Source organism: Tachypleus tridentatus, chromosome 1 (genome assembly GCF_004210375.1).
Source record: "Tachypleus tridentatus isolate NWPU-2018 chromosome 1, ASM421037v1, whole genome shotgun sequence".
In the NCBI taxonomy this organism is placed as follows: domain Eukaryota; kingdom Metazoa; phylum Arthropoda; class Merostomata; order Xiphosura; family Limulidae; genus Tachypleus; species Tachypleus tridentatus.
The window spans coordinates 155,520,870-155,536,504 of NC_134825.1; the positions used below are offsets into that span (position 1 = coordinate 155,520,870).

The following is a 15,635-nucleotide window of genomic DNA, read 5'->3' on the forward strand; positions in this document are numbered from 1 at the left end:
GGAGAACCTTTCTGTTTACAATGCCTTTTTTCCTTACTGTCCTTATTCGAGGGAGGTCTATTGACCTCCATGGATCCTGCTCTGGGTCGATTAGGCAGGTCTTTGCTATTGGAAGGGGATTCTAGTAACTGAGGACATGAACAAATGATTGTTTTGCATCTTGGGGCTTGGGGTGGGAGAAAAAGATGTATCTAAGGGAATGCTTGTACCTGGAACCAAAGGATGTGGATCTTGGGGTTTGTTGGAATGTATGTAAGGGACAGAGATAGGTGTTGAGGTTGATTCATCAACTTTTTTAACCATGGAGGTCAAAAGACTTTTCATTTGTTTGGAGAACAATTGTTTTGGAGGCACAGAGAGACCTGTCTGCACTCCCACTGTAGTTGTGGAATGAAGTGCAGTAGCATACGTCCGAGATGAGGTGGAGGACACTAATGTTCGAGCCTCAGAATAAGTAATATCATGAACCATTTTCAAATGCTGCACCACTTTTTTCTTCCAACCATTTAGGACAACAATGATAGTAGAACAGGTGAGAGCCACTGCAATTGATGCAATGAGGCTCTGTTTTACACTTGTAGGCATCATGGTCCTTGCCACTGCAATGAGCACACATCAAGCAACCACGACATGATGTCTTTGAATGACCACACCACTAACACTAGAAACATTGGAGAGGGTTTGGAATGTATGGCTGTACTCTACAATTAAGACAACCTGCCTTAATGGTGGCAGGTGGGCATGGTGATGTAAATGTGAGAATGAGGACATTGGCTGGCACCATAATTCCATCTTTGCAAGTGGAGATACATCTCACTGCAGAAACTCCTTGGGTGGAGAAACCAGTGAGAATCTTTGACTCTGGGATGTTCTTCAAATCCCTCTCAACAATAACTCCTCATGATGAATTCAAAGTAGCATGAGGTGTAACCTCAATAGGTATATCACCAATTGCCTTTGAATGCAAGAGGAGTTCACTGTGTCGAGATGTGGATGCTTCCATCAATATGTCACCAGACTGAAGCTTCTTTACTGACTTTGGAGAGTCAGCAAGTCCCTCTAATCCCTCCTGAATCAAAAAGGGAGACATTTGTCCTAAAGGTTTGTCTAAAAGTGAATGCAATATAAGAAAATGAGGTACAACAGGTGGTACAGATGGTGAGGACTGCTGCTCAGAATCTTCAAGATGTGGTTGTTTACCTATAGACTGTTTTTTAGTATTTTATTAAAATTTTTAATTGGAGTATCCATAAAAAAGAAAGGGAAATTTTGGTGCCCACTGACCCCACCCATTATGAAGCCCTATGAAGGGACTCACTACAATGTCAAACAAGAACACTGCTCAATGCCAGGGTTTTGTGAGCACTACATCCAACACTGGTACTTGGTTGACCCTAGCCCAAGTGGATCAGCCAACTGACCCAAGGGGAACCACCCCAAGACTGCCCATCTACAGGAATTCAAAGCCAAAGTGGTGTGTTAGGGTTGGACCCCTCTCCTCCTCTTCATGGGTTGCCACACACGGCAAACACATGGGTGGATGTTTAGATCCCAGAAGAGGTAAACTGGAAGAACAGAACCTTCCCTGGAAGATCTCCTCACCATGTACAGGAATCCACACCGAGGGGAGTCTTAAATGAACAGGTATTATATGAAATAAGAGACCAAAGGAGATAGTTTTGTTATAGCAAAGCCACATCGAGCTATCTGTTGAGTCCATCGAGGGGAATCGAACCCCTGATTTTAGCATTGTAAATCCGTAGACTTACCACTGTAGCAGCGAGGGACAAAGGGGATAGTATAAGGGTGTGAAAAACAATACTGACCTTCCAATTTGAAAGAATCATCTTATGAGGGGTTGACAAATCCAGAAGGAATGCAATAAAAAGTGCAATAGTAGGAGGATAACATAACATTGTTCCTGAACAAGGCTGCTCAATAACCCACAATGGAAGAGACAGGAGCCCTAACTGAACAGCCAGATAAGAATATCTTTAAGGCATGGAAAAGTGAGCCTAGAAAGAGAAAGTCCACAGCTTGAAGACCAACATCAAAAGACATTCCACTTACACTGATAAACTTCACAAAGGATTGGATAAATGCCATGTGTGTAGCCAGTGTGTGAAGGGTGGGATGAAAGACCAGTCACTGAAATTGATGGAGGAGTGATAGTGTGAAAGGATGACACTCTGTGTCAAGACCTTCTAATTGCTCCTTACTGGCTGGAACTAATTACTGAAATCACCCTGGGAAGTAGTCAGATAAGAAAGTAAAATAGTGTGAAAGGATGACACTCTGTGTCAAGACCTTCTAATTGCTCCTCACTAGCTGGAATTAATTACTGAAATTACCCTGAGAAGTAGTCAGATGAGAAAGTAGACAAAGATAACAGTTGGTCCAGTCCTAACTGAGAGTATTCAATGCCAGGGCCTGTAAATAAGAAACTGGAAACCAAATAATGAAGTAACTTAATGCTGAGAGAAGTGGCATATACATCCAGATGAAAAGTACCACACTGATTTAAAAGTAACCAGAAAACCTGAGGGTCAAGGGACCACTTTATGTCTGACTTTCCTACTTGTCTACTTCCAAGAATGATACATCTGATCAAATCAAGAAAAATGATCTAACACAAGGTTGAAAGTACCCAGAACATGCAACACTTTTAGATATATCTGCAATGAGTTGGCCCAATAAAGAAGTTTCAATGTTCAACCACAAAGCAAAAGAAAAAAGATGCCTCCCTTGTGATTGATGAAGAAGACAATGGTAGAAATGTCTGAATGGATCATGAAACGTTTGTTGGATACAACAAGAATAAAATGATCCAATATACATGATACCACCAGAAGCTCTAAGATGAAAATATGGTAGTATTGTTCAATCAGAGAAGTTTCACATTAATCAACCCATATCCCCCCCCAACCCCACAGAGAAGCATCAGGGAGCATATGATGGCACCCCTGTTGGGTTGTTGTTCTTGTTCAACCACCAAAACAAATTGCCAAGAATGAAAGGCTGTTGTTGTTTTGAATTAAGTGCAAAGCTACTCAATGGGATATCTGTGCTCTGCCCACCACAGGTATTGAAACCTGGTTTTAGTGTCGTAAGTCTGCAGACATACAGCTGAACCACTGGGGGGCAAGAATTAAAGGAAAGAGAGTAGTTAGGGAGTCCATGGGATCCTAAGCAAAATTCCATTGGTCATTTATTGTCCACTGAAAAAAATATGTATGACTGTGACCTGAAGAGATAACGGTTTCCATGGAAGTCAAAACACTGAAAGAGATAAAACCTCATGTGTAGAAAAAGGGAAAGGAAAGGGGAAAGAGTGTGGAGGGTTAAAAGCTCCATCAAATGCAATCAAAATAGAGAAGGTTGGGTTTTTTTCTCAACACTTACCTAGGGAAAACTTCTCTATCTTAAGAATCTAACACACACGAGCTCCTTCTGTCAAGTGCAGATGAGTGTGTTAAGACAACAGTTGTAAAGGAGCTATCACATTTTAATGTAGTGGTAAAAGTGTAGTTAGTCCTCAAGCATGCATAAGTTGGGCAAAGGCTTTGACTACTCAACAAAACATATGATTCTGAAGCAAACTGGAAGGATAAAGCACAAAATTCAAATGCAATCCACTGTGAACAAACCAAAGATACCACTGGGACTGAAGGGAAATGGAAATATTGATGTAATCAACATCTCCATCTTTTCATCCACAGACCTGGTGAAAAACCCCAATTAAAGGTGAGAAAAAATCCCATGGTAAAGTGAGGAAGATCCAGAAATTGGTTAAGGTGGGACAGATTGATCACAGGATATCAATACTTGGTTTAATTGGGAATGACAAAAAACCTGGGGAAAGAAGACTGACATGTACTGCAGGACACTGAAAGAAAAGTTCCGAACATCCTCAGATAGACACTGACTAACAGAAGAATCTCAAGGTAAGGAGAAAGATATTGGAACTAGAGAAAAAGGAGGTGGAGAGAGGAATTGAAGAAAAAAGCTATATGACGAAACCCAGACCACCCAAAAGTTGGGAATGAACTCCCATCACAGGTGAAAAAATTTAGACAAATGACCCCCCTGAGCCATAATCCACTGGATAGTTACCAGAACTGTCTGTAATGATAAATACAAGGGCAAGCCCAATGATAAATAAATGGACCCCTTGAGGAAGGAACAGGCAATGGATGGGGAGTGCCAGATGAGAAACAGGTATAGAGGAATGTATAAGAGCATACTGAGACAAACAAGTAACCAAAGGAAAAAGGAATGAGTATTGCCTCATAGATTCCACACTTGACATCAAAGATTCAGGAATATCTCTACAACAAGACCTATGAAGAAAGGAAAACACTCTCAAGACACAAAGACATGTGGAAATAGGTGAACCTGAGACAAGACAGCATCCCCACAAAGGAGACCTCAACTGCAAATAAATGCATGTGAGGGTTGGGACTGAGGATGATTACTGTGTGAATATGGAAGTAATGAGAGAATAGTTATCCTCCAATATCACCTCAGAGGATGGTCGAGAATCTTAGAAAGGAGGTGTATGGATCAAAGGAATTGTAGGAGAGATGTAAGGTAAAATGAAAGTGAGAAAACTAAACTAGGCTTAGGACAAAAAACAGCAGGTGGAAAAAGAATATCAATATCCTCCTCATCATGAACAGGGTCCACAGTGACAGAAGGAGCTTGGACATTGCTTGGAAAAGGAGGGTCAATCTCCCAGTGAATTAGGGCTGAAAAACTATCAGCCAAGACCCTTGTTTCTGAAGCTTGTGTCACAACACTCACAGTAGTAGTAAGAGAAACTGAAATTGTGAAACAAAATTCAGAGTTCATAATTGACTGTGAACAAGTCAAAAACAGAGAAAAAGTAGTGGGAAAAAAATGACAAATCAAAGTTAAGCTGACTTGGCAATAAACTACAATGAACTAACTGTACAAATGTTAAAACAATCCCCCAAAAAAGAATAAAATTATCAAATTAAATCAGTACGAATTCAAAATGTCTGCACTAGACAACTGCCTAACAAGAAGTGATGGTTAGGCAGAATCAAATGCAGGAATTCATGATTACCAGGAAGGTGTCTTGCACTTGTATTGGTGGAGGGTTGTTGCATGATGATTTATGTATGAAGATGCAGTGAACCACATTGATTGTGAAGTAGGTAGAAGTTTTAAGGCTTGTGACATGCAAAAAGTTTGCATATACAGGGTATCACTAAATGAAAAAAGCTATTATATGAGAGGAAATAAAGTATTGTATTGGAATTTAAAGGAATGGCTAGCCCAGATGGAGCTGTATGTCCACTGCTAATCTTAAATGTTAAGTATGTTATATAAATAATATTTGAGCATTTAAATATGAAAATAATACTGAGAAAGAGAGGATAAGAAATTGAATTGGTACTGATAACATAAAAAAATATTGTATAAAAATGCTAGATTGTTCAAAGATTTCTCCTAATTAACTCTTTCCATATGACTGAGTCAGAGTGTGCAGGTCATGAACTTCTACAATGTAACACTCAAAATGTAATTGAACAACTTTATTGTCATTTAACTTACTATGAAAACAGTTTAGAATTCAAATTTTCATATTACCTAGCTTTTAACTTCCTAATTTAAAAAGAAATATAAAAAAAATCTCAATCTTCATATCTCTGTGTTAATGGTATTTCCAAGTGTCAACATTTTCTAACTTTAGAATAGGCTGTTCAAATTTATATACCACTAGAAATATATATAAAATAATGAGCAAGAACCCAAAATTCGAACCTCCTGCTTTCTTTATTTCCTTTATTTGTCAAATCTATCAGAAAAACTCCTCCCTGCCTCTCTGACTTTTGAAATTGTTAACTAACTTGACATGGCTTATGGACATGTTTATAACCCCTATGTAAATCCCAAATTCTGCATTCAATTTTCCAGTCATAAGCCATAGGTCAACAATATTGTTTGGATTGTCTTGATCAGATTTTCTGAACAGTGACATTTTTTAAACTTTAATTAAAGTACAGAACAATGTTTCAACCTTCTCAGACCATCTTTAAATTCACTCTTATCCCTAAGACATGTCCTCAACAATGGTCACTTGCATGCTCTTTTTGTTATCCTGAAGATGATGTAAAAAGGTCAAAACATTGTTCTGTACTTTATTTTTATTAAAGTTTAAACACCCATACCAGATGTTTTTAGAATACATTTTTACTTCAAATGGGTCTCTTATCATCATGGAAAATTTTATTAATCTGTTTACAGTTCAAGCCAGATAACTTACAGCAGATTTGGCATATTCTACTTTAGTGATTGATGAATATTTTGAATTCTAAAATGCATACTTGAAAGCTACAAGAAATACTTTTACACACCAAAATTTGTGGCTCAGAGATAACATCAAATATTTTTATTTGAATGCAAATAGCTTGAGTATGCAGTAAGTACTGTAAATCATTATCTTTTGATAAATATTTTATATTTTTTATATAAAAGTAACTAAAATGTTAAATTTATTAAATTCTCAGTTTAACCTAACAAAAACTTCAGCAAATTATAATGTCTAAAATTCCAAAGCAATTACAAGCTTTAGTATGGCACTTAAACATTATTCTGTTAAAAACATAAACTATTTTTGCTTCGAAAAGAACTAACTTACAAAATTTTAGTTAACTTCTAAGCCATTTCATGAACAGTAAAGGAACAAACACAGAATCCTGAGGTACACCACTTAAAACATTAAACCTTTGTGATTTAATCTCATTATTTCACAACTCCATATCTCTTACTACCAAATCAATTCTTCATCTATTTCATTGTTTTATCAGATGCCCCAACAGATACAATCTTTCTGAGAAGACTCTGATATGAAATATGACACTAAGATTATGTTCCGTTTACACTAATAGAAAGCAACTAATAGACCCCCCCCCTCTGCAATTTATTGCTTTTGATGGTAAGATTACTATTAGTAAAACAAGAGTGAAAATGAAAACAGTAAAATGTAAAGAAGAGTAATTTGGAATTTTCTGATCAGAACTGTACTCATGCAAAGGAATAACATCTCTATTACTCATTTTATTACATAGTTGTCAACATATTCCTCTACTGTTAGTGCTAGGGTAAATAAAATTAGAAACCAGAAATTTTTTACAATATAAAAAAATAAAATTGATTTAGAAGGCTCCAGAGGTTATACAAATGAAATATGATAGTTGTAAGGTGAAAAGAATTTTTATTTATAGCATGAAAGTCACTTTTTTTTACTAACTCAATAAAAGCTTTAGAAATTCATAGGCAAAGTTAGAAATACTTCATTAAGAAATCAGGTGTTTTTTTGTGTATGAACAACAGATATTTTGATGTTTATTACACATTTGCCAAATTTTGTTAAAATACATAATGTAACTTTAGAGCTACAGTATGTATAGTTTTATAATTGGTCAGACTGATCATTATTATAAGGTTAGTATGTAAATCACATTTTCTTATGACTTGGCATAAATAAATTCTCCAATAAAATGATTCTAATAGTTAATTTGGCACTCAAGCATTATTTCATTAAAAATAAACTTTCTGTTCCTAAAATAACTAGCTCATGCTTGACATTTTAGTTATCCATTAAGCTATTCCATAAATATAAGACCACAAAATAAGTTTCTTCAACAACAACGAAAAAATATACCAAGAAATATATCTTTCAAAGCAACAAAAAAGCCAAAAAAGAGAAAACAAATAAGAAAGACCTTCTCTAAGAATTTTTTGAAAGTTTAAGTTTAGTGGGCAAAGCAACCTAGATCACTGTTTCTCTGCCAACTTTGGCAGACAACTCGTGTCTGGGCTTTGGTTGTCAAGACCACTCGTTATCTTTACAAGGATAAAAAAACTGTTTTTCACAGTTCATAATAAGGGGGATATGTGCACCTCTCAGACAACTCAAGGACTCATAAAAGAAATTTTGACTCATTGCTCTTGGAAACCTACTTGCGATTACCCATTTGAGAATCACTGGCCTAGATGAATCAAAAGACCCCTTGTTTACCTTAAATATTATGCTATAAATTTCAATTTTCTTTAATATTGCCAGAAGACAAGATAAAATGATAAATACATAGCCAAAGTTCAACACACTGAATTAAACCTGAAGAAGCTTTCTAAAGATAAATCTATATTGTTTATTTCTTTGTCAAATTTTGTGCATCCCTAATTTTAAAGTCAACACCATCTACTGTTGTCTTTGATTGTCATTCTTACAATACTTCCACAGCCCCAGTGTATAATACAGTTTTTGTCTATTTTAGGAGGAAGGCTTTGTTTAATGACATGAACTACACAACCACAGAGTTTGACACACTAATCACGTGGTTCAACCGAAATCTGTAAAGAAATATTTCCAGTTTGAAAAAGTTTGTGAATCTATATTACAAAATTTAATAGTTTCATTATTTTTGACTCATAAAAACTCTACCTATGCATGAGTATTCCTGGTTTCTGTAAAGAATTTCCACTCCTTGAGGTTAGAACTTGATCACATTGCATATATTGATCACCATGAAGGTTGGTGTCATCTGACAACTCTGCTTGCAGGGGGCGTTGCTGTGCTGTTGGCTCCCACTCAGGCCATGTGGACACATCAGCAATGACATTCAGTATAGCCTAAAACAATAAAATATCCATGTTCTCGGCTCACAACCAGACAATATAAACAGAAAAATAACAGGATAATTCAACTCATGCCACGCAGCATCTTGGTTCAGTATATACTTGTAATTTTAATATATATAAGAGTGCATATATATTCTTTCTAAAATAATGTATAGAAAAAAACTATAACTAAGCAGAAAAAAAATGAATCAAAATAAGAAAGTGAACTTTCTTTCTTTCCCTTTTCTGGGCTTAATATGATAACTTTCAAACTTATCTTTACACAAATATTTTATATATGTTACAACATACATTAATTTTCTTTCAATAAATTCACAGGGATTGCAAATTTTCCAAATTCAATTGCATATGTAATAACAAAGTTTCTGTATTATTCTTTTATAAACTATGAGAAATTTTGATTTTAAAGAAGAAGGAATTCAATACATATTTGTACAAGACCTTTATAAAGACTTCATCATTTTAATACTTTATTAACTGCCAATGTAGCTGGTACATATTTCATTCACAAGTGACAATAACAGGCCATTGCTCTTTCTGTCATACTCCAAAACACATAAAGAAACACCTTTTATTATGTAAAACCCACTTCAATGAAAAACTAATCCAATCTCTTCTTAAATTCCATCAGTGCTGCAGCTTATGCTACACCTGAAGACACTATCCCACATGCTAAGTACTCTATTAGAAAAATAAAACTGCCTTAACTGTAGTTTTATTTCAGTTTTTACATATTTTTGTGTCCTCCAGTTTTACTTCTTCAAATATTTTGATGAATCCCTCTGGTTTCATGTATGGTAAACCTCAATTGTATTCCCAGGCTCTTCTTCCTCTCAGTGAAAACACACAAGAAGTTACAAATTACCCTCAGGCAACAATCTCCTCTCTAACCTCTGAATCCTCTCTGACAACTCAATTTTCTGCTTTAAAGTCATGACTAGACTGAACACAATTTTCTAAATGATACCTAAGCAGCATCTTATACAGTACGACCTTTTTCAACTTGTACTCAGTATTTCATTTGCCTCATTACAAACTAACATACATTGTCTGGGGACTTTAAAATAGCTTTGCCCATATTTTGCCTTGTCAATATCAGCTATAATTCCCCATGCAAAGCTACAATAACAATCAGTGCTGTAATAACCAATATTATTTTGACTAAGATTTAAAAGCATTTGCCTGATCTTGGCCCATCTCACCAAAAAATCCAAAACTTCACATACTGTATGTGACATGAACTCATTAGTAACATCTGCAAACTTACTAATTTACTAGTTATTCTCTTATTTTCATTAATGAAATTAAAAACAGCAATGAAACAAGCACAGAACATTAATCTCGGATTTTATCCCATTGTATAACAACTACTGCCTCCTATCACCAAACAAGCTCTTATTAATTACTCTATTTAATTATTTTACCTCTTGTCAACATATTTCTAAGTCTTTTACACAATATTTAGCAGAAGCATTCTTTAAGTTCAAGTACATCAAATTCACCACATCACTTATGTCCAAACTTAATGTAACATCTTCAACAAAAGTTAGTCAATTCACAAAACACAGCCCTTCCCTTTCTCAATCAGGGAAAATTCTCCCTACCTTAAACATTATGAAACTTGTCTAAATGCTCTTGAAGAATTTATTTTATCACAGACTAGTAATCTCTCAATCATTTATGTGAGATTTAATGACATTTTTCTCCTTAAAAGTCAGTCCAATATAAGTTAATCTTCAACTTACTAGTACCTCACAACTTTCAATGAAGAACGTCTGTTACAAATGTTTAAGATAACATTAAAACATTACTGTTTTACAGTTTGTAAGGGAATGTGATCAGTTCACAATAAAAAATGAAAATATGGAAAAAATACTTATAAAAAGTAGTAAGTTCATTACATGTGTTAAAGACATATTAACACCTAGTGGCAAGCAAGCCCATTACAAAAACATTGACAGGTTCCACTGAAGCTATCAAAACTTGGTCTTATAGAAGACACTTTGCCTTACAAAATAAGTTTGAAATCATTCAGATACACATTAATCTTTCTTCATTTCACACATGTAATATCTTACAACAGCTGATGTATTGAGTAGCACAGAGGAGCCATAGATTTCCACTTCTGAGCCCAGAAATTTGAATGAAAAATCTCTCTTCCAACATCGCAGCATAGATGAAACTCGAAATAACACCCAGCCACTAGATGATCCCACAGGACACACCTTAAATATTAATCATACAAGCTTGTAAGATGTAGAACCACAAACATGAAATAACCAGTCATAGCACGAACTAAAAATCAGTTAAAAGTGCTTATGTTTTTAACAAATTACTAAATAGTAACTCATGACTGACCATATAATAGCAAAATAACAGGGAAATATATTTTTAAATGAAAATTAGTTGTTATTAACTAATAAACTCAGATTGTCATTTTATTTTGTTAATTAAGGTGGTTATATAAGGACCTTTAGCCAGTCTAATGACTGCCTTTCATATCAAATTTACATTTAACTTCTTTACTTCCAGTGCACAATTTTTCTTTAAACTCTGCTTATTTCTAAGCAGTTTTAAAATGAAATTCTCCTGATCAACATGAAAAACAGGTATGAGAACATAAATACTTTAGGCACATTCAGATCACAGACTTTTGAGATTTCCACTTAAACCCCCCCTCCCAAAAACACGACAACCTGCCTTGAAATAAAATATTTCCCAAGGTTGGCTAATAGCTTATAATAATTGCCAAAGATGATAGCTCTGGAAATTAAAGTAAGCTTCATTAATGCACCTCAATAAAACATCTATACAAACATATCACTGAAATAATAATCAGTAACAGTTAAGAGTTATATCAAATGGGTAAAATATATCATGCAGCATTTCAAAGTGTATCTCACAATTTTTTAATATAAAATTTTATACTTCAAAGACATAAGAAATTAATAAATATTTCTCTAATAATGAAGTATTTATATATTTCTGCATTACTTATGCTAACTTGCAGTTCACATACATATAATGATGTGTCATACCTCTCTCAAGGCTTCAACCAGTTTGTACATTTCTATTGCTTGACTCTATAAAACAATGATTAAAACTTTTTAGCAATCATCACACCACCAATAACAATCATTCTTATATTTAAATATTAGTATAATTTAAATCAAGTTATTAATGTTATTAAGATAAGCATTAATTTTCATATACCTTTTCTTTGTTAGTATATATGTTTGCTATATACAATTTTTTCTTATGCTTCTGTATAATCCTAAGTGTCACAGGTAAAAAAACAGTGAAAATATTTTCTTATAATGTAACATTACCCTCAGACAAGTGAGAGAATATTTTGCATTTATAAAAAAACCCTTAATAAGCAATTTCAGTGCACCCACTCAACAGTATTACAACACAGCTACTTTCAAATTAAATATAAATTTATAAGTCTTACTAACTAAACCTTTCCTAAAATCCTTCTACCTATAGTGTAACTTACATAAGACAATATATTAACTATGTTAATAGTTACCATGAAAAAATTAGAGTAAGGAGTCTAACTAAGATACTTAAAATTGTTAAGGAAATTGAATATTTATGAAGCATCTTTTTTCATACTTATTGGTGAAAATGGTTGAACTTTGAGGTACAGATATACATTTTGGTATAGTAGGAGTCATCTCCAGCTAAGTAAACGTTATTTTCTAACAGGGTTGTTAGCCTTTTGAATGAGTTGCTTTCAGATGTTGCAGGTGCAGTAAAGTTAATAAAGGTTTAGAGAAGGCTTGGTGAATATCTGAATGAAAAAGACTGGTTCTTAGTGTTTTATTTTTTAAGTTTAGTTTAGTGGATGAGATGGCTTAGATGTACCTACAGGCCAAATGTTATCTTTATATACATATATATGTGTGTGTGTGTATGAAACTATTAGTATTAAAGCTAGATGACTCATTACACTTACATTATTACAAGCTTAGTAAAAAAACAAAATAAACACACCATACTTTATTAGCTTTACCACTGATCAAATTTTGATATTATAAATTCTATGCAATGAAATTACTGCATCATGATTGGGTTTAACTATGTATACTTCACTAACATATACTAATGTTATAACACCACTGAATATGTAATTTCATTTTTTATTCTCTCAAAAGTAGAATCTTTACATTAAAAGTGTACTATATATTAAATTGTTATTATACACTATTGCCGCTAAACTACCCAAGCCTAACTATTACCTAACATATCGACACATTAATCAGCAAACAGGTTTGTTTTGCACAGAAACATAAAACTTCGTAACAGAGCAATGTATACTAACTAATCCTATAGATTTACTTTGGCCTTTTCCTCGGTAAAACCTACCTCATCAGCGGTAACTGTAGATGCTTTGGATTTGAAGAGGAGAAGCAAAAGAGAACACAGAGTTAAACCTGTCGCGAAACATATTATTCCCAGAAGTAACAAGGTGAACATAGCTAATTTAGAAAACTAAATTCAAAAAATAGTCCAAAATCCAATTTTTCAACACGATAAAAGCTACAAACTGATATAAAATTTTATTGTTTGTAAACTTAAAAGTTGAAGATAACATTCCAGTCTAGAGCCGTGCCCAACACTTAGAGTCATATAGAGGGCACTCTTCAATTTTTTGGCATGAAAATCAACATCGCGAAAATATTGTGGGTTCAAACCACTGTATTTTTTTGCTGTTATATGACAGGGAGAAATGTCATAGAGTTTCATACACATTACATTTCGGTCCATTCTTTACTGATATATTATATTTGTCAAAATTTCCAAAAAAGACATTACTATCAATAGATTTATTTTGACACATTACTACAAATACGTCGGGCTGTTAGAAACAGCACGAAAAAACATATTGATCCGGCGTACTTAATATAAATAATCTATCTACCTCGTCGTTAGGTTAGAAACATTCTTTAAAAGTACTAAGTCAGTAGGTCTATTACATAAACTTTAGTATTTTGATTTATAGCAAAGCTACTACAGCTATCTGCCACCATCCCTAATTTTGGACTATTGAGTAAAGGAAGGCACCCACTTAGTAGCACCCACTTGCCACACTTAGGGATTTACTGTCAGTCTAATAACGCATTCATAGCTTAAAGAGCAGGAATATCTTATAGTGTAGCTCAGAACAGAACTCAGTTTAATTGCTTCAAAATCCAGAGCTCTACAAAGCTCCACCCGCGCCCATCAAATTCAGTACCATGTGATGAATAATAAAAAAAAATTCACAATTTCACACAAACACACATACGTGCATATTCGTGTAGACTGAAAGCAGTCTAATTTAATTTATTCATTATCATTTAATTAATAATGTCCTAAATACGTAAAGGCTGAAATAGTGTAAATGATTGTTTGTTTGTAATTTAGTATAAAACTACACAATGAACTCCACCCATTACGGGTGGCGAAACTCGATAAGTGATTGAAATTAACAATTTAAATAAAATCGACAGGAAAGTGACTGTAAAAATTGGAATAATCCGTTTTAATTATTTCCAGTTCTCCGATGGATTTTGATTCTTTGCAGCTGAAAGAATGCAGACGACCTATAATGTAGCTTTGTATTAAGAAGACAACAACTACATTTATAACAAACGTGAGCTAAAATTATCAAATATAATAGAGTTAAACGTATAACACTGAAAAAAAGCGAGATTTCTTTATAGTATTAAGCTTATTTTTAATAGTTCATTTAATAGTTCATTCTAAATATTCAGTATTACTAAAGTACCACCGAGTGGCACAACGGTATGTTTGTGAACTCACAACCCTAAAACCGGTTTTCGATAACCGTGGTAGGCATAACACAGATAACTAATTACGTAGTTTTGTGCTTAATTTTAAACTAACAAACAAATCAAAGCGACTCTGGAAGATTGCATTAACTGCTCATTAGAATTTCAAAAATTTTCCTGCTGGCCTATGTTGTTTTGGGGTTATTTAACTGACACTGCTCTTCATGAACAACTTCCACTATTCCATTATTATCCTTCAACTACACAATAACAACTAAAAAGTTATTAAAATATAACAAAAATGTTATTTCCACAATAATTACTTATGTAAGAAATAGTTTTATTTCGGTAAAAACGGCCCGGCATGACCAGGTGGGTTGAGGCGTTCGACTCGTCATCTGAGGGTTCGAATCCCAGTCGCACCAAACATGCTCTTCCTCTCAGCCGTAGAGGCGCTATAATGTTACGGCCAATCCCATTATTCTTTGATAAAAGAGTAGCCCAAGAGTTGGCGGTGGGTGGTGATGAATAGCTGCCTTCCCTCTAGTCTTACACTGCTAAATTAGAGACGGCTAGCGCAGATAGCCCTCGTGTAGCTTTGCGCGAAATTCCAAACAAAATTTCGATAAAATTACAGTGGAAAAAAAGTAAATTTACTAGAGAACTCGGTTTTTGGCCTAACAATGTATTAATATACTACATGTTTCTGTCTTCTTGTATTAATGTCATATACTAAGTTTATAATTTTTTTTGTGTGTGCATGTTTTACATAAAACGGGATCAAGAAAGCCGCTATGTTGATTTAATTCTATTTTCCTTCTTTCCTTTGTTATTCTTGAAAATATAATACCTGTTAAGTCCTTAGGAGTTTTGCTTCAAGTACTTCAAAGCTCTTCAAATAATAATTCAGGTGATATCTCAAAGTAACGGCCTCACCTATAATGGGATGATAATTATCATTTACATGATTGGCGTTAACCATTGTGGGTAAACATTTTATTTCTTTCGAATTCAGGAACATTGAAATTAAACAGACTGGTACATTAATTCGGCCTAATTAGTTAGTTAAGAAGAGAAAAATCAGGAGAAAGAGACTATTCCGTGAAAGTAAAAGCATATACTAGCATTGCGTTTATGTTAAGTATGGTGTTAAAGATTGTTCATTTCATGTTTCACTTTGCA

General features: G+C 34.2%; 1 protein-coding gene across 3 annotated transcripts in view; it reads right to left on the reverse strand.

Moving 5' to 3' along the window:
- The window catches only part of LOC143228153 (uncharacterized), a 62,782-nt gene extending 49,463 nt beyond the window's left edge, over positions 1 to 13,319 (reverse strand). For all 3 annotated transcript variants that reach the window (XM_076459478.1, XM_076459472.1, XM_076459469.1), the window contains exons 1-4: positions 13,045 to 13,319; positions 11,712 to 11,756; positions 10,752 to 10,898; positions 8,477 to 8,664 (exon numbers count right to left, since the gene is read on the reverse strand). In XM_076459478.1, coding sequence (XP_076315593.1) covers positions 8,477 to 8,664; positions 10,752 to 10,898; positions 11,712 to 11,756; positions 13,045 to 13,155 — 491 coding nt within the window. In that variant the 5' untranslated portion in view covers positions 13,156 to 13,319. The remainder of the gene's footprint in view (positions 1 to 8,476; positions 8,665 to 10,751; positions 10,899 to 11,711; positions 11,757 to 13,044) is intronic.
- Positions 13,320 to 15,635: the final 2,316 nt, after the last annotated feature.